At 32.4% G+C, this 24515-nt stretch overlaps 1 protein-coding gene across 1 annotated transcript in view; it reads left to right on the top strand.

Moving 5' to 3' along the window:
* Positions 1-24515, top strand: part of GABRG1 (gamma-aminobutyric acid type A receptor subunit gamma1) — a 64059-nt gene that overhangs the window by 2753 nt on the left and 36791 nt on the right. The window contains exon 2 of the mRNA XM_003128952.7: positions 13298-13446. Within this exon, the coding sequence (XP_003129000.4) occupies positions 13298-13446 (149 nt within the window). The remainder of the gene's footprint in view (positions 1-13297; positions 13447-24515) is intronic.

The following is a 24515-nucleotide window of genomic DNA, read 5'->3' as shown; positions in this document are numbered from 1 at the left end:
TTTCATTTTCTGTGAGGTTTTATGGCATCTTGGCAAGTTGGTTAAAATCTCTTAAGCTTGATTTGACTTATTTGTAATGTTGAAAAAATATAACTATGATCAGACTTTTAAAGAGTTGAAAAATTGCTTTGAGATTTTAGCTGTTCTGAAATGTAATTTACAATAAGCTGTGACTAAGAAGTTGTATTTTGAGAGAGCTCAAGGAAAATACCTCATTTTTTTGTTTAAAATAGTTTCATGAATCAATAATCATACAATTTAACAATCAGTTGCCAAAATGACAATATTCAAATAAAACTTCTTTATAAAATATATTATTTTCAAATAATTTCAGTAATATATTTTTATGGAGATGGTAGTGCATGAATTTTTCTTTAGTCATTTAGATTTTTGGCTTCATTTTCTAATAAAATATGGATGCAAACTTGAGGACAAAATGACTAATGATGTTCTATGATTAAATATTCAGAGAAGAAGTGAGATAAAATGGTTTTGACTAAAATGGAAATACTATAATTGATAAATCCTCTGTGTATACTCTCTTGGATATATTTTTCTTCCCTTTTATCCCATTATATACTATAAGACACACTTTAGGCTAAGCAACACAAAGAGATGTTAGCTTTTTCACTTAAAAAATGAAATAGACCTACCTAACATTTTATACTTATATGAAGGTAATTGAAATTTATCTAAGAAAATCATGAAGTTGGGGTCCAAAAGAGGAGGAGACAAAGCAAGGTGGGAAGCTAAAAAAAAAAACCCAACAAAACACAGCTCTTGAGATATTATCAAAATATGAGGAATGACTGCTACGGGGGAAGGAGGAAGAATGGGCATAAAATGAATGTACAGGCGTCGGGAGAATGATTCACACACAGGCATGCTACCAGTTGAGTATCCTGGACTGGACCATTAGATGTAAATTCTGATTTCAGCTCCACTATTTCTCACTAGAGCAATTTCAGGCAAATCTTTGAGACAGAGAGTCCTCATTGTGAAGTGTATAAATGATGTCTACTTTTCCAGCTTGTTTCAAGACCAAGAGAGAAAACTTGTGCAAAGTAAAATTTTAACTGAAAAGACATAACAATAGACATTTTTGGAATCACATTATTTCTAGGATTATTTATTCTAATTGAAGTTATTTAAGTGCAGCACACTCCTTGAATCCTTTGTACATTATAAATATTTTCTGGATTTGGGAGAGATCATTCATTCTTTCATTCTGCAAATGTTTAATGAATGCTTGCTATGTGCTCTACACAGTGTAACGTGTTGGGTTTACAGTGGTGAATAAACTAGACAGGAGTACTAACTGTGGATAGTACTCGTGTCTAGTACCCTACATTAGTCCTTCCATTATACTCACTGCTAAGACTGAGACTTGTGGTATTAATCAAAGGAAAACATCTTGTCAATATAAGGAATATACCTTCAGAACCCCGTAGATAAACAGAGAAGTCTAACTTTTTAAAGTTAGAGGATGTTGACAGAAAGATCACAATCAAGGAAAGAGAATTAGAATACCATGTGATTACTCCTCAGCAGAACCAGAAAACCACGGGGGAAATTTTTCCAAAATTCTAAAGACAAATGTTCAACCTAGAAGGTTATACTTAGTCAAACGACCAATCAAGCATGAAGGGGAAATGAACCCTAGAAATGGTCATTCTCCCCATATTACAGATGGGAAAACTACAGCACAGCAATTATTAGAATCTAACTAAAGATCTTCTTACTAATAATGTTGAATCCAAGACTCAAAAATCCACATGCTTTCTGCCCGGAGCCCCCACTCTTTTTTTTTGTTAGGGCCGCACCCACTGCATATGGAGGTTCCCAGGCTAGGGGTCTAATCCGAGCTACACCAGAGCTACTGCACTGCTAGATCCGAGTCACGACTGCGACCTACACCGCAGCTCATGGCAATGTTGGATCCTTAACTCACTGATCGAGGCCAGGGATTGAACCCACAACCTCATGGTTCCTAGTCTGATTTGTTTCCACTGCGCCACGACAGGAACTCCAAGCCCTCATTCTTAATCACCTTTCTTCTAAGATTAAAAGCAAGAACTTGGAATTTAGATAAATTTTGCTGAGGAATTAGATATATTTTTAAGAATGCTACATAAAATCATGGTTGAATTGATTATGTATAGATGTAACAGACAAACCGTAACCAAGCAGTGAAAGCTACATGAAGGCAGATTTTCGCCAATACAAAAGTTCTCTAACAAAATAATGGATACCTTATTCCTACACTTGACGCAGGAACTTGTTAGAGTTCTTGAACTCTGTAGGAGGAAGATGAAATTTATGTTTTTTTCTATTTTTAAATATCTCAGAATCTAATTCTATCTGTTCTAAAATAGTCTAACCAACTGAAGCCCATTGGTTCAGGAAACAGCCTTAGCTATTAATTCATTCAGCAAACATTTATTGAGAATTAGCATTCATTCAACAAATATTTACTCCATGCCTATTATGTATTAAGCAGAGATTTGGGAACTAAAGATACAGTGGTAAGCAAGACATAATCTTTGCCCTAATAATTTTTTATAGTGTATATGATAGCATATGTGCTCGACAAAAAAAGGCAGAGCCCCTGCCCCTAGCAAACTTTAGTAGTTAATGCTGAGATGGTCTATCAATATAAACAAGTGAAGGCAATAAAATATTATAACTGCTACTCAGGGTTCTTGGTGAACTATAGCGAGGGATGCTAAGGAGACTGACATCAGTTGCAACTCTGGGAAAAGATGAAGTTATCAGCTGTCATGAGAATAAATTCAGGCCAATGTTTGTGAAAAATATACATAGAGAGATAACATTACTCTTCAGTGTCAGAGGTATGGTCTCACAGTTTGATAGAGCTTTTGAAAACTATATTTCTAAGATATTCTTTACTTTGGTCATTTCACATGTAACGTCAAAATAGCAACATCCTTTTAAAACCTATATATATATTTTTAATAATAAATTCTGAACTCTTGGACATCTTTCTTTCCAAATACAACTCATCTGGAGATTTAACATGTCTCCTTATTTTTAGACAAATATATTGAGTAACAAATATTTTGAATAACACAGTGGTAGAGACTGTGCTAAGTATTAGAGATATAGAAGGAAAGTTAACTAAGTCTCTGCAGTCCAACTTGCAGGTGGATGGGCATATCAGAAGGTCTATAATTAGAATATGGTAGGTTTAATATAAATATCTTAATATTGTTGTGATCAGGGTGTGATTTGTTTCTCCACATAACTATATGGCTGCTAGACTCAAGGGTTCTGGAAAACAAGTTAATCTTTGCGTAGATTTCTAGGACCATGATTTGTGTTGCAGAATTTATAAACTGTCTCAGTATAGGCGCACTGTTTACCTCTCAGTCATTCTAGATGTGTATAACTATCAGAACAATTTTCTAAGACACGTAGTAGAATGTTTTGGGTAAGGATTACTTTTTCTACTAAATATCCATATCGACTAGAACAAGTAGCCCTATTGGTTGGATTTAAGTGTTATTCAGACATCTGTTTCTACAAACTAATTTGTTACTCTGTGCAAGTAGTAGCTTATGAATGTATACTTGCTTCTGTCACTTCCTTAGTAACAATCCTTTCCGAAAAACCAAACTGTCCTGATTGCAGTTGACTAGAAAGAGTTTTTTTCGTGTTTCTGTTTTATTCATTTGTATTCTCTCCCTTTTGAAGTGAAACGTCTGAGAGGATACTTATGTCAATGAAAATATTTTACCTCTCATTTTATGATCCCAAGACTTGGGAAAAAAGTAAATCTTTCTGCATTCAGAAGAACAAATTCCCAGAATTCCCAGTGTGGCTCAGTGGTAACAAACCTGACAGGTATTCATGAGGATGTGGGTTCGATCCCTGGCCCCACTGAGTGGGTTAAAGGTCCAGGTTTGCCGTGAGCTGCAGTGTAGGTTGCAGACGTGGCTCGGATCTGGCATTGCTGTGGTATATGCTAGCAGCTGCAGTTCCTAGTCTGGGAATTTCCATATGTGGTGGGTGCGGCCCTAAAAAGCAAACCTATAAAAGCAGATGAACAAATTCCCATTTCCTTCTTCCATTTAATTTTAATAACGTTTAATACATTTAATAATTTAATAAGCCTTAATATTTACTATGTCCCCACTTTACAAAAATTTTAGCAGCTTTGTAGAATTTATCTGATGCATAAGAGCATCAAGACTTAGAGAATGCGAATGTCATGAAGTTATATTGTTTCCAAGTCTAATTTATGTTCTGTTATGCTCTATGAATATAAAGTGGAACAATGGAAGATTTGGTGTTCATTTTAAAATACTTTCAACTTACTGGTAATTTTTAATAGACTGTAATGAAAATTGTGGTTTCTTTCTTTTCCTCGAAAATATATTCACATAGAAACAGTTCCCAAGGAACATTTATAATCTCTGGGTATTGACCATTCCACTGAAGCCTGGTTTCCAATTTTCTAAACTTTTGTTTTAAAAAAGCAATTTTGGCCTGCAAACAAAGCAAGTAAAAAATTCAAAAATTATTAAAATATATTTATTATTAGTGTTTGTCATTATATTAAGGATGAATCACTAAAATATGAAAAATTCATATCTGTAAGCAAAGATGTTGAAGAAAATAATCTCTGCTTTATTTTACAGTTTTGGTTTTGTTCTCTTTCTAAAAATATGACACTATACTAGTTGATTTTTTTCAAAATGTATTGATATTGATGTCCCTTTTCTTATCAACTAATATAACTGAACATTTTTATATCTGATCTAACCAGATCAAACTATGTTCTAATAGATTTAAGAATTGTCCAGATCTCTTTTTGAAACTAACAATGAAGTGCTCTATGCCTAAAGCAACGCCTATTGTCATTAATTTCTTAACATTACTGTAATTCGAAGGATGCTATATAGTCTACCTTATCAAGGAAATTACATAAAATTCACAGTGGATGAAGATATCACATTTTATTTTCTCTTCCAGATTAATATTTCACATCTCAAAGTTTAGAATTATAAGATATGATCAAATGCCTGTTCTATTCTGTGAATACAGAACATTTTAAATTTTAAGCTTTTTGCCACAAATAGTTTAGACCTTATTTTTCTTTGTTCTATTAAACAACTTAAATAATCTCTAAGTTATATATATTTAGAGTTGAAATATATGGATTTTCCCTAATTTCATAATATTTTTGATCATATAATGTAAATAATAATAAAATAATACTTATTCCATTCTACTTCTCAAACTTTGGACCCTATACTGCCAGAGTTTTCCATAAGTTTAAACAAGTATGTGTGTATATATTTGTATTTTTTTTAACAAATAAAATCTAATTCATTTTTGTTACACAACTAATATCAAATATATTTTTTAGTTTAGAATACTTTTGGTACCTTCTTTTAAATGATTATGTGGTATTCTGTATTATAGAAATATCATGATTTATTAAATTATTCCATAACATAGTCTCTGTCTTTTTAAAGAACATCATTATTATGTATATATACATGCTTTTAATTTCAGTATTTCATTAGTGTTGCCAAATTACTTACTAGTGAGTAATTTATTTTATTAATGGTTATAAAAATGCATTTATCTATATTATCACCAGTACTGAATGTAATGAATCTTTTAATATTTTACCTATGTGATGGCCAAAATTTGTCACATTTTAAACATATCTGCCTTGGCACCAATAAATGTTAGCATAATTTTATGTATTCATTAGATAAAATTTTATTTTTCTTTGTATTGCTAGTTATGTTGTAAATATTATTGTCTTAATCTATCCTCTGTCCCTAGTCTTTGTCTAAATTGGTCTATGTCAGCTATAAGGGTTTTTTTTGTTTTTTTTTTTTTCTTTTTCTGGTTTGGTTATGTTGGCTAGAAATGTCTTCTCATCCCAAAAGTTAAAAAACATTTTTGGAGTTCCCTGGTGGCCTAGCAGTTAAAGACTCAGCGTTGTCACTGCTGTGGCTCAGGTTAATGCTGTAGCTTGGGTTCGATCCCTGGCCCCAAGGGCACAGCCAGAAAAAAAAATTCAATACATTCTGTATTAGTTTTATATTTCATTTACTATATTTTGATTTTAATAGACCTGCAATTTGTTGTGTAAGTAGGAATCTATTTTTTTCTTTTTTCCTTTTTTTAACTCAATGAATTTTATTACATTTATAGTTGTATGACAATTATCACAACCCAGTTTTACAGTATTTCCATCCCAAACCCCCAGCCCATCCTCCCACCCCCCCAACCTATCTCCTTTAGAAACCAGTTTTTCAAAGTCTGTGAGTCAGTATCTGTTCTGCAAAGAAGTTCATTGTGTCCTTTTTTTAGATTCCATGGGTAAGTGATAGCATATGAGATTGGTGTCTCACTGTCTAACTTCACTTAGCATGATAATTTCTAGGTCCATTCATGTTGCTGCAAATGCCGCTATTTCTTTCTTTTCAATGGACGAGTAATATTCCATTGTGTATATGTACCACATCTTTATCCACTCCTCTGTTGATGGTCATTTAGGTTGTTTCTGTGTTTTGGCTATGGATACCTGAGGAATCTATTTTTTTTTAATTGCTTAATAAGCATTTCAGTCTAATTTACTGAGTAATTCATCCTTTCATTTCTAAACTAACTAATCACATTTATCAATACTAAATTTCCATATGCTCAGGATATGAATTTGAATGTTTATTTTGTTCTCACTGATTTCTTTATGTATTACCACCATATGTTTTTAATTACAGTAACTTTGTTTTCTTTTTAATCTGTCAGGGAAAATTTCATCTAACAATTCTATTTTTCAATAATTTCTTGAACACCCTTATATTGATTATTCTACTTAATTACAGTATGATTTTTAACCTAACATATGAACTCTTATTTCGATTAAAACTTTATTAAATTTATAAACTAATTTGAGAATTATGTATTAATATTATTTTATTGCCAAAGTAATTTACTTTGTCTTTATTATTTTTCTATTTTTAAATTCTTAGTTTATTAATTTCTCCATATGAGATTTGTACCTTCCATGTTAATTTTTTTCATAATTATTTTATATTTTATATTATGTCATTGTGAAAGAAATCATTTTTTTAAAAATTATGATAGATTAGTTCTGGGATCAGAAAGCTACTGTGGTTTTTTTTTAATTAGTTTTATATTAGGTAAATTATAATAATGATTTCTCTAAGGCCAGTAACCATACCCTCAGTCTTTTATTTTCTTTATTCACTATAATTTTACCTATAAACAGGTATTATAGATAAATAGATGAGTTTGAATATTTTTCTATTTATTCTTTTATTTAGTAAATTTTTTAATTGAATGCCTACTATTGTCAATCTAAGTGCCAACGGTGTAACACTGAAAACCTTAACCCTAGCTTTCGAGGAGCTTACAAAGGGTCAAAAATAAATAGTTAATTAAGATGCAGTGTGATCAATTTTATTGTAGATTTAAGTACTGGACATATTGGAAGCACAGAGTGGACCTCACTTACTTAATATTCTAGGCATTCTTCCCTTCCCCCTCCTGAAATTTCTAAGATAGTCCTCTCTGTATATGTTAGGAGATGGGTCTCAAATTCCTTTGTGCTAATAAAATAATCAGAGAATTGAGTGGACTAGCATTTCACCTCTCTAAAACTCTGAAAGTTCAAACCTATACTATGTTATCTATCACTTTTTTACTTATTTTGCATCCCTGCTAACTTTTATGAGCAATAAAAATAATTCAGCACTACAGCTCTAAAAAGAGCTTGTGCAAAGGAATTAAGCAGCTAGAATATAAAGTCAAAATGGAAACAAGAATCGAAAAATATTCTTTTTATTTTGCTTTTATTTTCTTTGACTTTCAGATCTAAAGTCAGTGCCCACACATACTCTTTAAAAGTTAGCTCCTATAGGCTTTGACATAAAGATATGCTCTACTCAGAAACATTAGACAGGTATGTTTCTTCCCTGGAACTTTTCACTTGTCTTTTACTAATAGACATGTATCTGATGTTTATTAACATGAGCAATAGATCACCAATGAGGCCTGGCTTTGGAGTTTCATCTACACTACTTAATAGATTAATGGAAGAGTCTTTCTCAGGTGTCAGAACAAGGATATTTGTGTTTGCAGTCAACTTTATATGAACTATATACTGTAAAACTTATCATCCAAATTGGGCCATTTTGTGAGTGAAAGAAGGCTATTAATAATTATTCTACAACAACAGTGTAAATCAAGATTGTCCTGGGCAAATTTCAATGAATGTTTACCCTATATATGAAAAATAGTTTATATTGATTGGCTGACAAGTTAAAGACATTTTTTTTTTCTAACTGTAAAGATGGATTTTCTTCATGATTCTATGGCCGACATGCTTTGTCTTTACTGAACCTGTCTCTTAGTTACCATTAGTTTAAAATTTCTGCTTGTTTTATTAAGAAGAATAATTACTCATTGAAGGACTTTTTTACATACAATTATTTACTTTGTAATCAGATAATGTATTAAAATAGCTTAGTAAGGCAAAAAAGCAAAAATACAGGTAATTCAAAAACTTTCTCGAGTTAACAGTTATAAGTTTCAATTTAAAGAATGTGAAATGGAAAAGCCTTAGAGAAGCATTTGCCAGGATGGGATTAGACATGTACGAGATTTTTGAGAGAAATGCCTGTGCAAAGTAAGTGAGAAGAAGTGGAAACAAGGAGAGAGCTTTCAGATAATAATGGAGATCTGACCCCTGAGAAAGTATAGGACAAAGAGAATGTTTGGGACAAAAGAGTCTCAGATGACAGAGCCCTTCTAAACAAGTTTTGGCCAAACCAGAAGGAGTCATACAACACTAGTTGCCTTTCTGAGGAGATCCTAGTCCTGTAGGAATGGGTCTGTGCTAGCATTGCCACAAGTTCAGGTATTGCCTAAAAGCAGCCCCAGGGAAGCTTGGATCTGGTGCAGACCCGGATCTGGTGCAGACCCAGAGCTGGTCCAGAGGGCTGGCAGCTGGGTAGTCAGTCAACTATGTTCCTATCCCAGGAGAACCAAGTGTGAGTTTTTAGGGCTGCCATTTTCACTATCTTGGCAGAATGTAACTCTCTGCTTTTCCCTGTAAAAGGCTCTATTAAATTATTTATTTTTTATGATTAGAAATTTATTTCAGGGCACTATCTGGTGTATGGGAAGAGGTAGTTCATTTTTAGATAGGTATTAATGTCAAATTAACTCCTTTTCATGTATTTATATCATAAAACTTTGCAGAAAGATTATCATATATTATTAATATACAGAAAAAATTAAATTTCCTATAGCTCCACTAGGGTGGAATACTTAGGATATATATTATGCTGATTTCCTGTTAAATCTTTAGCCTTTTATACCTAGGTTTTTTTGGGGGGTTTTTTTGTACATGCCCATGGCATATGAAAATCCCCGGGCCAGGGATGAAACCCATGCCACAGCAGTGACCCAAGCCTCTGCAGTGACAATGCCAGATCCTTAACCTACGGTGCCACAAGAGAATTCCTACATTTAGGTTTTTTTAAAAGCAAATGATCATATGTTAATTTGCATATAACATTAACTTATGAAAATAATTTCATATTTTTATGGACTCTTCACAATTGCAGATCCATTACACCATATGGACATATAATAATTTACTTAAATATGCTCTTATTATTTAAAATCAGTGCTACTATAGATAATGCTGTGATAAATATCTTTGTTATCTGATGGTTTTCTGTACTGCTTGAACAGTTTTCTCCTTTAATAGAAAATAAGATAATCTAGCAACAGAACAAATGGTGGGGGAAAAAATGTAATTGTAATGTATACATGTAAGGATAACCTGACCCCCTTGCTGTACAGTGGGAAAATAAAAAAAATTATAAAAAAAAAAGAAAATAAGATAAGATAATCTAGGTCAAGAATACAATTTTATTTATCTTTATGTTTTCAGCAGTTAGCATATTTGTAGTACTTGGTATTACCTCTACAAATAAATTAAAGCATTGGACTGAAGATTGGGCACACACATTAGAAAGTGTTTTTCATCAGAGAGAGTATGTATGTCTGATTCCTTGAGATTATTATTATAACTTCTCAGAACTCAAAGGCAGAGACTAAACACTTGCTAACTACCTATCATAAATGTTGTTGTGTTCTTATAAATTATAAAGCTCAAAAGCCAACTACCCTGAGTTGTTTAATACAGATAAAATAAGATGATACTCTGGAAACTTCTAGGAGAAAAGGCATCTTCAAACTAAATCAAGCTTGTTTCAAATCCTTGCTCTATTATTTAATAGAGTCCTGGAAATGCTATAAATCTATTTTTTTGTATTTATAAAATAGGAACAGTAATATTTATTTCATGGCATTATTCTGGATTAAATGACATAATAATGAAGAAACCTAGCACACAGTTCTGAAACTGAACTGTTATATTAATAGTTTTTATTAACAGCTGAAAATAACAAAAAAATTAATCATAAAAGTAAACAATTAGTAAAATTATATACTGAAGAGCCTGTGTATTTCCAATAATGATAAAATTATACTTATTAAAATTATTTAAAGGAGGGGCTTGAGAATGAGTCTAGAAATTCCCAGAGTATCACCTAAGAAAATAATACTGGTTTCCATCAAATGTTCACTCAACATATGTAAATATTACAAAATGTTCCAGCCTATGAAAGACAGACATCAGGTATGCTACATGAACTATCTTCAAAATCAACACAGTGTTTTTTAATCACAAAGATAATACTAATATAATACAGTAGTTAATGAATATTCTAAGAGTAATTTAGAAAGTGTGAAGGAAAAATGTAGAAAAATTAACTATAATGAAATTTCATTTCTATTATTGCCAAAAATAAGAAAGTAAGCTCTGTAATATCACTGAGGTCAATTTTCATATTACCTCTGAGCTAGCTGGGAAATGGGGAATACAAATTAATATGAAAATGTGCTTTTTGGATTACCAAGATGTTGCTACCCTAAAAAAATAGGAAAACCCCTTTTTTCCCCCTAAGAACTTCCATTTGACTGCAAAAATATTTCAAAGAAAAATGAAATTCTTACATGTGCAGTGGTCTGTCTCTACCCATCACATGTTTTATTTTATAAAACTGAGATTTAAAGCTAGATGGATGCCCTAAAATTTTGGTAGTTGACCATATCTAAGTAATTCTAATTATATTAAAATTTTCCTGGAGAACACACCAGCAGGGACTGATTCTTAATACTCAATGCTTTAGTTTATAAATGGATGTATGTATATACATGTATACATTATTGAGAGAAAATTAGAAATTATTTGAAGGAAATCATATGACTGTATTTCAGTGGTACATACTTTTTGAAGTTAAATACAGCAAAAGAATTAATGTAAATTAATTATTCATCAAAAATCTGTTAACTAAATATACTCAAGAAATTCTCATAGCGTTGGAATTTAGATATAGTGGTGATGAACTAGCCCAAAATCTCAGTGAGTTACAACACTAAGTGTTTATTTCCAGCTTAGGCTATGTGTGCATTTTAGGTCAGCTGTGGCTCTGTTTATATGCTGCCTTTACTCTGAAAGTGAAGTAGTGGAGTAGTAACCTCCATCTGAGTATGGCTGGTCCTCTGGCAGAAGGACAAGAGAGATACGTTGAACCATGCACTGACAATAACCCTGCTAGGTAGTGAAGCAAATTGTAGGGACAAACCTGAGTTGAATGGAATAGGAATGTACCATCCTTTTGCAGAAGGGAGTATTTCAGGTCACATGACCAAGCTAGAAGTCAGCGGATGAAAAATGTAATTCTCTGAGGGGAAGAGGAGAAACGTTGAGAATAATGCAAGCCATTATATGTTAATAAAATATATCAATACAATCACTGTGAAGATAAAATGAGGTACAAATACTTTAAAGGTTAAGTTTCAATTTACAGTGTTAATTTAAACTACTTAAAACGATGAAGAGGATGGGTGCTAACTAAACATATTGTGATAATCATTTTGCTATATACACATACATCCAAATCATTGTTTTATACATAATATATAGACAATATTACATGCCAATTATATCTCAGTAAAACTGAAAAAAAATTAAAAGGATAAAAAGGATGAGGGCTGCATTAGCCAAGAAGTTTAGGTTCAAAGCAAAAGAGATCTGAACAGTGTAGCATTAAGATAAACTTGAATATCTACTACGGAAGAGAAGCCCATCTCTGAAATACATGTAAATAAATAATATAATAGATTTACCTGATGTTACTAATGTAAAAACTTATGTATTTATTTTCACTGGATGACTAATATTTAATGAAGGTGGAAGTAGGTCTAGTATGATCTCACTCAAATGAAGATGAGATCACTTACAGGGAATAAAGAGGGGAGTACTTTGTTACTTTTGATGAATTATAGATGAACATCTATGTTACCACATGTTTCTACCACAAATCATAAGTAAGCTGAATCTTTATGCTTGTCAAACACACAGGCCTAGCAGGGAGCACTAGCTGTAGGAACAGGGTTTGAGCCTCAGTTTTGTAAATAAGTTTGTGCTTTGGTTAGATCCTTACTGACTTCAGTTTTCTCATTTACAAAATAAAGGCAGTGCATTATTTGATCCCTAAAGTCTAACAACTAGTCCATAAATTTGATAGTCATGCTTTTCCATAAGTGTGAGTCATCCACTCATGATTAAGATAATCTTTGGCAATGTTCTTGGAATAGATATCTGGGGTCTGGGTTCTTCTGACTTGAAGAAATGTGTTCAATATATTTTCCTTTTTTCTTTGAACCCTTCTTCACTCATTTTTCCTTAAGTCTTATTTTCTAAACGTGCATTTTTAAATACATTTTAATCAGACTAATTATTGTAATGTTTCCTGTATTTAGTTACCTTATAATTTTAATTTTTAAATGTGGTGGTTTAGAGAAACTATATGTTTGTCATTGTGTACTGCACAAATCTAGGGCCAATAGTCACATTATCAGTGCATAATCTCTATGGCTTTTAATGACAGTTGTGCAGGTTTGAAATTTATTTTATTATATTAATGTGATACTACTTTTTCTCATACTAAATTTTTCATTCTTGAGTATTATTAAAACATGACAGTTTATATGACAAAGAGGATAGTTTTACTGAAATTAAAATATTTCTAATGCTTTTTCCCCCCTCTTACTACTCCTTTACACAATTACAAAAATCTTAAACTGCTTTTTAAAAATACACTATTTGGTTAAACCTTCTATCATACAAAATTTTATTTGAATCCTTCAGTGTTGATAAAGCAGATGATGAAGATGATGAGGATTTAACAGTGAACAAAACTTGGGTCTTGGCACCAAAGATTCATGAAGGAGATATAACACAAATTCTCAACTCACTGCTTCAAGGTTATGACAATAAACTTCGCCCAGATATAGGAGGTAAGTTTGTTATCATTCTTGGATGTTCATGACTATGAAAACCACATTTACGGATGTTATTTTAATCATATCTCACATTCCCTGAGTGCTTGATGTGTATTAGAGACTGCTGAGTTTGACGGTTATTAGTTGGAATGGCACTGTCTTTGGAAGTGTCACAGTTTGATGCGGGAAGACATTACACATTTCTTACGTAATTAGTTTACAACTGCTACAACAGAGGGTGCGACAACAAAGTTCTGATAAAACTAACTGAAAAACTAAGATATTTCATAAAAGGAAATATTTGAAAGGTAAGTAGGAGTTCTAATTTGGGGCAGTGCTGCACTATTTTAGATAATGTAGAATGATAAACCTTGGGACTGTATTTAGTGTGGGTAATCCAACTTTGTTCTTTGTCAAAATTGTTATTTTTGGTTCTGAGCACTTACATATATATTTTATAACATAATTAACTAAGTTTCCCCCTGAAACACACTAAAACAAACAAACAAAATATAAATTAACAAAGGATTTCATTGGAATTGAATTAGATCTATGATCAACATGGAGAAAATGAAATGTTTACCATGCTGAATTTTTACCATACCAAATTCATGATCACTATGTATTCTCCTATCATATACTCTATTTTTTATTAATGTTTTCTATAAAGAAGGAAAGTTGGAGTTTTGGTAAGTAGAAATAGATTTTTAAAAATTTTGCTTTCTAAGATTTTATTAGCTGCATAAAGAAAAACAGTAGATGTTTTGCTAATCTATTCTGTCCTCAGCAGCCTCGCTAAATTTATCAACTTTAATTATTTATTATATTATTCTAGATATTTCTACAGAGAGAATAAATATTATTACAAATAACAGACACTTTGCCAATAATATCTATTTTGCAAATAATAAATATTTTACTTCATTTTCCAAATTATACTTTTTTTCATGGTATGTTACACTGGCTAAGACTAGAGATAAATGTTGAAGAGTCCTGGTTTGTTCCTGGGCACCAGAGAAATCAATCTATATTTCACTATTATGATGTTTCTGCAGGTTTCCTTTTTTTTTTTTTTTTTTTTTTTCCTTAAGATACTCTTTGCAATTTCTTTCTCTTCTTATTTTGCTAGGGTTCTTTTTTTTCTTCCCTGATGTTTCAAATGATTTCTGTGCATCTATTGAAACAATAATATTAATTATATTTTGGGCTTTATTCTACTTACCATTTGTCCTATAAGTGTGACTGCATTTTGTGCTTTTAGTGTGTTTTATTAAGAGGCATAGGATATTTATATATCATTACCTTTGATATTTTTCAATGCCCATTTTTTTCATATTTTTCAGCCTACTTTTGTCCATTCATCTGGTACCATCAATGATTCTTACCTGCAAGACTATTACTGTTTGCCAAATGGTATTTCAGTGATATTACCATTCCTTCTACACAAATTAATTGTAATTCTGCCCCAAAGGAGAGGCTGTTTCTTGTCCACTTATCTGTTCACTTATTTATTTGCTCAGTGTAGACCTTTAGATATATGTTTTATTTTATAATTCAAATTCCTTTACCATCTTTATGTATTTCATTGCTAAGAATAAAAATTTGGACACTAGTATGTCCTATAATTTGACTTCTCTGTCCTTTCACATGTTTCCATAATTTTCCAATCATATCTTTACTTTCTAACACATGAGATGTTCCAGGCTCATCTTGATTCAACAATGGAATTCACCACTTCTCTAAGGAACCCTGGTTCCTCTTTTTGAAGAATGATATTTAGAAACCAAGATCTGAGCACTAGGTATATTCATTAATACTGACGTGTTTGCATCTTGACCTTGTCACTGAGAAAAAGGGGAAAATATGTGTCCGCCTACACATTCATAGGCATCAATATTTTGAAGTCTGTCCCTTTGTATATATATTATAAACCATGAATCCATACTGATATGCCTGATTCTAATCCAAAGACCATGGGCTTCATTCTAACCTCTCTCTTTTCCTTTTTGTAACTTTTCTTTCCAACAGTGAAATACCTGGCTCTCATTTACCTATAACTGTATTTCTTATTTGCTAAATTCCAGTAAATACCTGAGGTAATTCTATAATTGTAACTCATGTCTATGAAAAATAACTCATTAGAATAAAATATTCATGTACAATTATTTTTGTCTTTATCTTTACAGCGCATAATCAAAATACTGTTCCCCAAATTTACTTGGATTACTTATTTTCTTCCCTATCCCTACTCAGTGTTATCCATTTTTTGACAGTTTGGCTGAAGTGTTACTGGTTATATTCCACTTTGAGTGTAATTCATCCATGTTTAGTTTTAGTATTTGTGTGGCTTTATTTCTTATATTTAGTTCTCCCTGATACAGTCAAACTTTACTCCTATGTATGATATAAAGTATGGATGCATTTTTTGTCTTTTTCAGATGGCTTTTCTGTTGACTCAGAATGAGTTATTAAAAAGTCAGTCTTTGCTTCTGTTATTTGAGATGTCAACTTTAACATATATTACCTTTTATGTATTTTGGCTATTTATGACCTTTCTATTCCATTATTTCATCTGTTTTTCTACGTATTTGTCACAACTATATTAATAGTAGGGATTCAACAGTCTATTGAGACTAAAACATTTAGTATTAATGTCTTGAAAAGCTAATCTTACCTCATATTTTCATTTTGTTTTATTTTTCCTTTACAGTTTTTCTAGCTATTGCACATACTTTAAAACAAAAAACAGGAGTTCCCACTGTGGTGCAGTGGAAACAAATCCAACTAGGAACCATGAGGATGTGGGTTCCATCCCTGGCCTCGCTCAGTGGGTTAAGGATCCAGTGTTGCCGTGAGCTGTGGTGTAGGTCACAGACATGGCTTGCATCTGGCATTGCTGTGGCTGTGGCATAGGCTGGTAGCTATAGCTCTGATTCGACTCCTAGTCTGGGAACCTCCATATGCCATGGGCGAAGCCCTACAAAGCCAAAAGAGAAAAAAAAAATTAAAAACAAACAAATGAGCTTTTATTATCAACTTTAGCTCAAAAAAAAAAAAAAAGACTTGTTTGTATTTTTATTGGGATTGTGTTAAATTTGTAAAGTAACTTTGGGAGCACTAACATCTTTATAATATTTTCATCTAATATGGAAACGTGTGCTGTCTTTCCAATTCTTCATTTTTATTTTGTGTCTCTCTGGAATATCTTAAGATTTAATTGTAGATTTTTCACATTTTTTAAATTGAATCCTAAATACTTAAGTTTTTCTTTTCTGCTGTAAATGATATTTTCTCAACCATAACATTCTCTGATTATTTTTGTATATCAATGTTACTGATTTCTGAATGGTCATTTTATATCTTACTACCTTACTGATTTTTGCTAGTTTAAGCATTGTTTGTTTTCAAAATATGCTACCATGCCTTATACAAAAATTACTTATTTTTTCTTTACCAATTCATGTGCAACTAAATGACATGTCTAAAAGCATTGCAATGTCTCATTGTCTAATATGTCTAATATAATAATGAATGATAATGGAGATAATGGGTAACTTTGCCCTGTGTTGGTTCTTATGGAAATGACTCCAGTGTTTCTCCTTATGAATATTCACATTAAGAACTTATCCCTCAATTTGCTTGATTTTGTTTTTAAATCAGAAATTGCTGTTGAAATTTGTCAAAGGCTTTTTCAACATTTCTGGAAATAACTATGAGTTTTATGCCTCTTAAATCTATTACAATGGTACATAATATTAATTGAAAGGACTTGGACATAATATTAATTGAAAGTCCTCTGGGTCATGATATAATATATTCTTAATGAGATGTTGGATTCTGCTTGATGATAGTATTTTTCATTGGTATTTATAAGTGATAGTCATCTTCCATTGTATTATTGAGTACTGTCTTCATCTTTTTTAGCTATCCTTTTACATTTATTTCATGAAAGGGGGTTTTCCTTCATTCTCAAAAGTCTAGCATTTTACACAGGTATTAGCATCATCTGACTTTCAAAAGTTTGGTAGAATTCCATTATAGATTTATCCAGGTCTTGAGTTTTTTGGAAATAGTCACTTTGTTCTCTTACTGAAATTGGTCCCTTTGTGCTTCCTACTCTAACAGGGTGGATTTTGTTAATCTCTATTTGCCTAAAAAAAACAAACCTCTTTGATCTACGTTTTCAAATGTATTTGCAAAGAAATCTTCCAAGTACTCTCTTAGGATTTAAAAAAAATGTTTTTTGTTTCAATGTTTAGTTCCCATTTGCTATTTCCTATTTTATATATTGTGTAATTTATCCCTTTTTTCTGATTAAGAAAATTAAGCATGGTGGATTTCCTCCAGATACGCATTTATTATTGAATGAGTTCCACTGGTTTTCTATTAACTATCTCATAATTTTTACTTTGTCTTTATTATAACCTTCACTGCATTTTATTTTATTTTGCTTTTTTTGTCACTTTCTCTTTGTACTTTAACATTTTAAAATAGATATGTTTACAGTTTGAAAGTAAAAGCAATATAAAAAGTTAAGTGGAGAGCAATCTTACTCCCACATCCTGATGTATTCTATATTTGTCTCTACTCTGCTCCCTATTGGTAACTCTTTTTAATAGGTTTTATTTATCCTTGCAGAGTTTCTTTATGCACAAATTAAATTAATTTAGAAAGGTAAATTTATGTGTTCTTATTGTCACACATAATAAATGACTTGTTCAGGTGCTTTGTAGGCCTTCCTTACTGTTCAGAATTTCCATTAATATCTTCCTCTTCTTTAATGGTATGAAAATAAATTTAATCAATTCTAAAATTAATGAGGAAGTAACATTAAAAGGCTTTGTAATTCTGGTCAAGATTTAATTACTTTATGTTGAATCTTCTCCCTTTTTTTAGGGCCACAATCATGGCATATGGAGGTTCCCAGACTAGGGGCCCAATGGGAGCTGTAGCTGCCAGGCTACACCAAAGCCACAGCAACACTGAATCCTAGCAGTGTCTACGACCTTCACCACATCTCACAGCAACACCAGATCTTTAACCTACTGAGCAAGGCCAGGGATTGAACCCGAGTCCTCATGGATACTAGTTGGATTCATTAACCAGTGAGCCAAGATGTGAACTCCCGAATTTTCTTTTTTTAATTTCTTAACTTTTCAGGTAAATCTACAGCTTTCCAAACAATTTATGTGATTTAAATAATTTTATCTATTCTGAAAATTTAATATCCTAACAGAATTAAAGCTATCCCTCTCCTAGGACATATGTTAAACAAGTGCTACTAGACAGGGACTTGGGATGAGGAAGGGAGACTGCTTTTTTAACCCATCTGCTTACTTCTTCTAGGTTCCTAGTGATGGGAATATATAGGAGGTAGAGGGAGTACTGTCTGTATGCATTTAACTGGGTGCAGTTGAAACTTGTGTTTTGTTAGTTTTTCTTCTTATGGGGCAAACACCAATTGGCCCTTGGTACACTTTAAAAGGCAAACATATAAATTGTGACTCTTTTATAGGTAAAAGGATAGGAATGCTTTTTGTTGTTGTTGTTTGTAGGCATTTTATACAGCTCACTTCCTTGATGTGGGAAATTTGGATGTTTCTCTACATCAATCACTTGCCTTAGCTCCCTTCATCAAATGCCTCTGGTCCAGTTATTTTCTTTGGATATGAATTATATCCACAAGAAATTAAAATTCTCCAGATATTTTAAAGAATAGGTATGCAGATACTCCATTGCTTCTCTTTCTTTAAATCCCACCACACAACTCTAACTTTCTTTTCCCTTGATCAGGTATAGGAGCAAGAGCAGACTACTAATTCTGCTGTCTAAAGAGATGTTTAACTACAGAATAAGATTAGTCTTTCATTCTCCTACAAAGACATTCCCAATAATTAAATTCATATATTTTGGTATATATTATATATATTGATAACAATCATATTTATGAGTATTGAGTACTTGAAATTGTTTGGCTATTGAGTATTTGAAATGTAGTTAGTATGACTAAGCAAATAAATTTTAATTTTAATTTAATTTCATTAATTTATATTTAATTGTAAGTAGTAATATATACCATGTAGAGTAGCATTTTATCTGTTGATCTCAGAGTATACATAATAAATGACTTAAGCCTTTTCAATAAGTGGTATTGAGAAAGCTAGGCAGCCAGATATAAATCAATGAAATCAGAACATTTCCTCACATCATAGGCAAAAATAAACTCAAAATATTTTAAAAATGTAAATATAAGACATGATACCATAAAATTCCTAGAAAAAAACACAGACAAAGCATTCATGGACATAAAAGTGTTTTCTTAGATCAGTTTCCCAAGGCAAAAGAAATGAAAACAAAAATAACCATAAAGTTATGTAACTTGGGGAGGGAGATGGGAAGAAGTATCTGGACTCAAATATAATATCTTTGGGTTGAGAACCCCTGCTGTCTATTCTAGGGAAATAAAACATATTAGTCATAGTTCTTTCAAAGTCTATATGTTATAACTGCAACATCCATATCAGTATGGGTATTTCTTTTTCTGTGTCATTCCGGGATAATAAGAGACTTATTTGCCAGTATTACAGTTTTTGATTGACCTAAAATAATTTTAGTATCCAAAGTACCTAAAAAGCTACATAATATGCTAAAGATATCTTAGAGTAATTGAAATAGGGCATCCAAGAAAGCATGGTTGAGAATAATTATGAAGAAAACATTTTAAAATTCATTTTAGAATGTATCTTCTGGTTGACAACTGATTACCCACCTCCAGAGTTGGCTTTCTTCAGTTTTGCCTTAGCCATCTGGAAACTGAATGCTGATCTCACTGTTTTCTTCTTTTTTCCTTCCTCTTTCTATTTTCTGGGTTACTAAATTGCCTGGAATGTCTGTTTCTATATACTGACTCTCACTAGGAGTTTATCTACTTATATTCTGGTGAGATACTTAAAGCAAAGTACTTAGAAATCACAGCACAGAAAGAAGCCTTGTGAAAATAATTCAGTGTCATCTTTACCTGTCTTCCCTCTATCTGTCAAAAATGCAATTTTCTGTGGCAGTACATGGTTTTCTCAGTCACTGTTATACTCGCACAAAAAGAGATCTTTGATCTCTGTGTATGTTGATGAATTGAACATAGTCTGTGCTCACTTTCTAAATACCATTTAATGAGCTTGGAATGTCAATTTTACTTTAGTTTCATTTTTTTAGTTTTGAATTGAAGTATGATATTTTCCTTTTTATTTTTAATTTTTTTATATTTTTTGCTTTTTAGGGAAGCATCAATGGCATATGGAAGCTCCCAGGCTAGGGGTGGAATTGGAGCTATAGCTGCTGGCCTATACCACAGCCACAACAGTGGATCCGAGCCACATCTGTGACCTACACCACAGCTCACAGCAACGCCAGGTCCTTCACACACTGAGTGAGGCCAGGGAACCTGTATCCTCATGAATACTAGTTGGGTTAGTTACCTCTGAGCCAATGATGATATCAAGAAACCAGGCTATATCATTCATATTTAACTCCCTTTCTTCTTAAATATCACTAAAATCCTAACAATTGAACAGACTTTGTACTAAGAAAAATCACAGAGCCAAGAAAATATTTACTCAATTACTAAGAATCCTATATTTTAAGTGATTTTGCCCATAAGTATTGTTCACAGTATGAATCAATAAAAGCAATAATTTCATTATTAAAAGAAAATTACCAGAGTTCTCACTGTGGTGCATTGGGTTAAGGACCTGATGTCACAGCTGTGACATAGGTCAAAGCTGCGCTTGATTTGATCTGTGGCCTGGGAACTTCCATGTACCATGGGTGTGGAAAAAAAAAAAAAGAGAGAAAATTACAGATTTCTGTTGTTTTCCTTTTTAGTATATATTTTGAAGCATATAAGCACTGTCTGTATTTTTAAAATCAATCTGAAATATTTTGGTTCATTTTCAGGTTTATTCTACCTTGTGTTTTGGAACTAAAGTTTAAAGGGTTGGATCAAATATTAGCATCTCAAAGTTGTAAAATGATACATAAAATAACTCAAAAATATCCATGGTTTGAAAATATATATTTATTGTACAATTTTTAAAATATCTTCTTTGTAAATAGCACTGTTCTACATTGGACTTACTAATTTAAAGAATGTGATTTTTATTCATCATGAACTACCTCATGTGGCTCAAGCCCTAATGCTAGAGTTAATATTTTTCTAATATGCATTTATTTGTCTTATAATTAGCTAAGGAAATGATGATATCAAGAAACCAGGATATAGCATTCATATTTAAAACTTTCTATACTGTAAAATATATGTTATACGGTAAAAAGTATGTTCTGTAAATAAAAATTTCTTCAAGAATCATTTGGTTCTTGGCATAGACAATGTTCAGCCCCAAGTAACATGCAATAAAGAGCAGGCATCCAGTGTTTGTTGATTTATCAGATGAACTGAAAAAGATATCTAATCAGATAAGACTGGTGCACTTAAATGCTTATAACTTGTAATAAATACACTTGCAAATGAAACTAATAAACCTTTTGTTAATAATTGGCTTTCATTATACAACTATAAATCCAGTTATAATTATCTTAACTATATGATATTTATTGGTTACAATTCATCGCTAGTCAAAAATAAATGGCCAATGATTAAAGCAACTTATCTCAGAAGTCATCAGCTTAATAATAAAATCATCTGTAAGTCACAGGACCTACTTTAAGAAATCTAATTGTTTACTAGTAGATTGACATTATCATGTATTACACAGGTCTAGAAACTTATAGTTTTGCATACTGAACCTATTTTTTATTTTATTTTTTTTTGTCTTTTTGCCTTTTTCAAGGGCCGCATCCCATGGCATATGGAGGTTCCCAGGCTAGGGGTCCAATCGGAGCTGTAGTCACTGGCCTACACCAGAGCCGCAGCAACGCGGGATCCGAGCCGCGTCTGCGACCTACACCACAGCTCACGGCAACGCCGGATCCTTAACCCACTGAGCAAGGCCAGGGATCGAACCTGCAACCTCATGGTTCCTAGTCGGATTCGTTAAGCACTGCACCACGATGGGAACTCCTACTGAACCTATTTCTAACAAATCTCACTTATTTTTCTAGCTAAGAAAATATGTATGTCATGCAAAAAACTATTTGAAGAAAAACAGACTATTTAATTGCTGAATGTTTTCTTAGGTGTAGGATTTTTAAACGGCAAAGATCACAAATAAATATCATTTTAAAATAATACAGGCACTGTTTTACAAAATGTGTGAAGTTTTCCTTTGAAGCTTAGCAGCCTGGAGGCCCTGTCAGACTAGAAGTTACGAAGACAGGGAGACGGGACTGGATGGGGATTCAGACTGGCAGACAGCTACGTATGGAGGAGGAGGTTGTTCTGACAGGTCTAACATAGCCTCTGCAGTCTAAGAGTGGCGATTACTAGGCCAGAAAGAAAAATCACATGAAGTTTAGAAAGGATAACTGAGTAAATATTACTAAAAACATGCTATTTTAGTATAGAAAGGTTCACTGTACCAGGCGATTTTTATGCTTTTATTTCATTTGCGTTATCTCTATTAAAACACTCCATGAGATCTATGATCGACGTCCATAATATTTTTTACCCTTGTTTACTTTTGAACACTTTACATACATTCCTCAACAAGTACTTGCTGGATCAATAAATTAACTATTTTTAACCTATTTGGTACAGAGACAGGAATAAAAAGAAGCTATGTGAAAATGTTTTTCATAGCAAACAAAAAAATCATATGAGTATAAATTATTATGATGATGGTAAATCTCATTGTAGGAAGCCAAAATAACCTGACAGACTGAAAATCCAAGTCACAACCAAGTATGCACACATTGTGGATATAGTTAATCATATCATTTGATAAACATTTAAATGGCTGACCTACAGGTTAGCCTACATATTTTGATACAGTATAAAAATACTGTATATATCATTTAAAGACTAACCCTGAAAACACAAATAGTTGCGTACAAAATACAACAGATGAAGTCTACAGTGATGGATATACAATATACTCTGAGAATACATAAAAATACACCTTTAACTAGAGCCAAATTAATATTGTTAACAAGGAAAGAAGAAGGTGTGAACAAATATGATTAAGCTTCTCAAAAGAATCAACCTGGATAGATGCCTTACATACGTTGCCTCCTTTAATCAAATAGCTATGCCTCAAGTTCTAGTGTGTGCTAGAACTGGCTTATACCAGCTCACAAGAGCCACTGATTATATATTGTCCCAACTCTGCATTCAATGACTTCACACTGCTATCTTATTGATTGATTGATTGATTGATTGGCTTTTCAGGGGCACACTTATGGCACATGGAAGTTCTCAGGCTAGGGGGTTGAATTGGAGTTGTAGCCACTGACCTATGCTACAGCCACAGCAACGCGGGATCTGAGCTGCAACTGCGACCCACGCTACAGCTCATAGCAACTCTGGATCCTTAGCCCACTGAGTGAGGCTGGGGATCCAACCCTCATTCTTATGGATCCTAGTTGGGTTTCTTAACCTTTGAGCCACAACGGAACACCTCACACTGATATCTTTAAATCAGTCGTTGTGAGAGTATTTACAACATGGAAATCAGCAAAAGCTACAAATGAGGGCTTTTTTCTCCCTCTTCAAGAGTAAAGTTGTTAACATTCACTAGCACAGTGCTGCTATCCACTAGGTAGGACTACATAACAATACTTAGGCTCTAAAATCCATCCAATCCTAAAATTCCATGACTATTGCAGCACAAATTAGCTAGTGTTTTTACATTAACTCAACTTGCTTAATTTTAATGGATGATTTAGACAGTTTTAACATTTTTAGGTTGTACACTGGTATGTTTTTATTCAAAAATGGTAATTTTTAGTTACAAAATTGATTTGTAAACTGAAAAGTTTGTTGTGTTTGCATTACAAGCTATGCTTTTTAATTTCATAATGAGTAATGCTTTGTGATGGAAATGTAAAGTACTAATACTTATTAATATTTATTTAAATATAATTTATTTAACACAACCTGATTTTGTCTTTGGCCATGTCTTTGTATTGGT

The sequence above is a fragment of the Sus scrofa genome, chromosome 8 (genome assembly GCF_054392235.1).
Source record: "Sus scrofa isolate SSC_HxYL_T2T_F1_AM1 chromosome 8, Sscrofa_HxYL_maternal_Yorkshire_Landrace_v2.0, whole genome shotgun sequence".
Lineage (NCBI taxonomy): Eukaryota > Metazoa > Chordata > Mammalia > Artiodactyla > Suidae > Sus > Sus scrofa.
The sequence above is the reverse complement of the archived record's forward strand: the minus strand, read 5'-3'. Positions and strand labels throughout refer to the sequence as shown.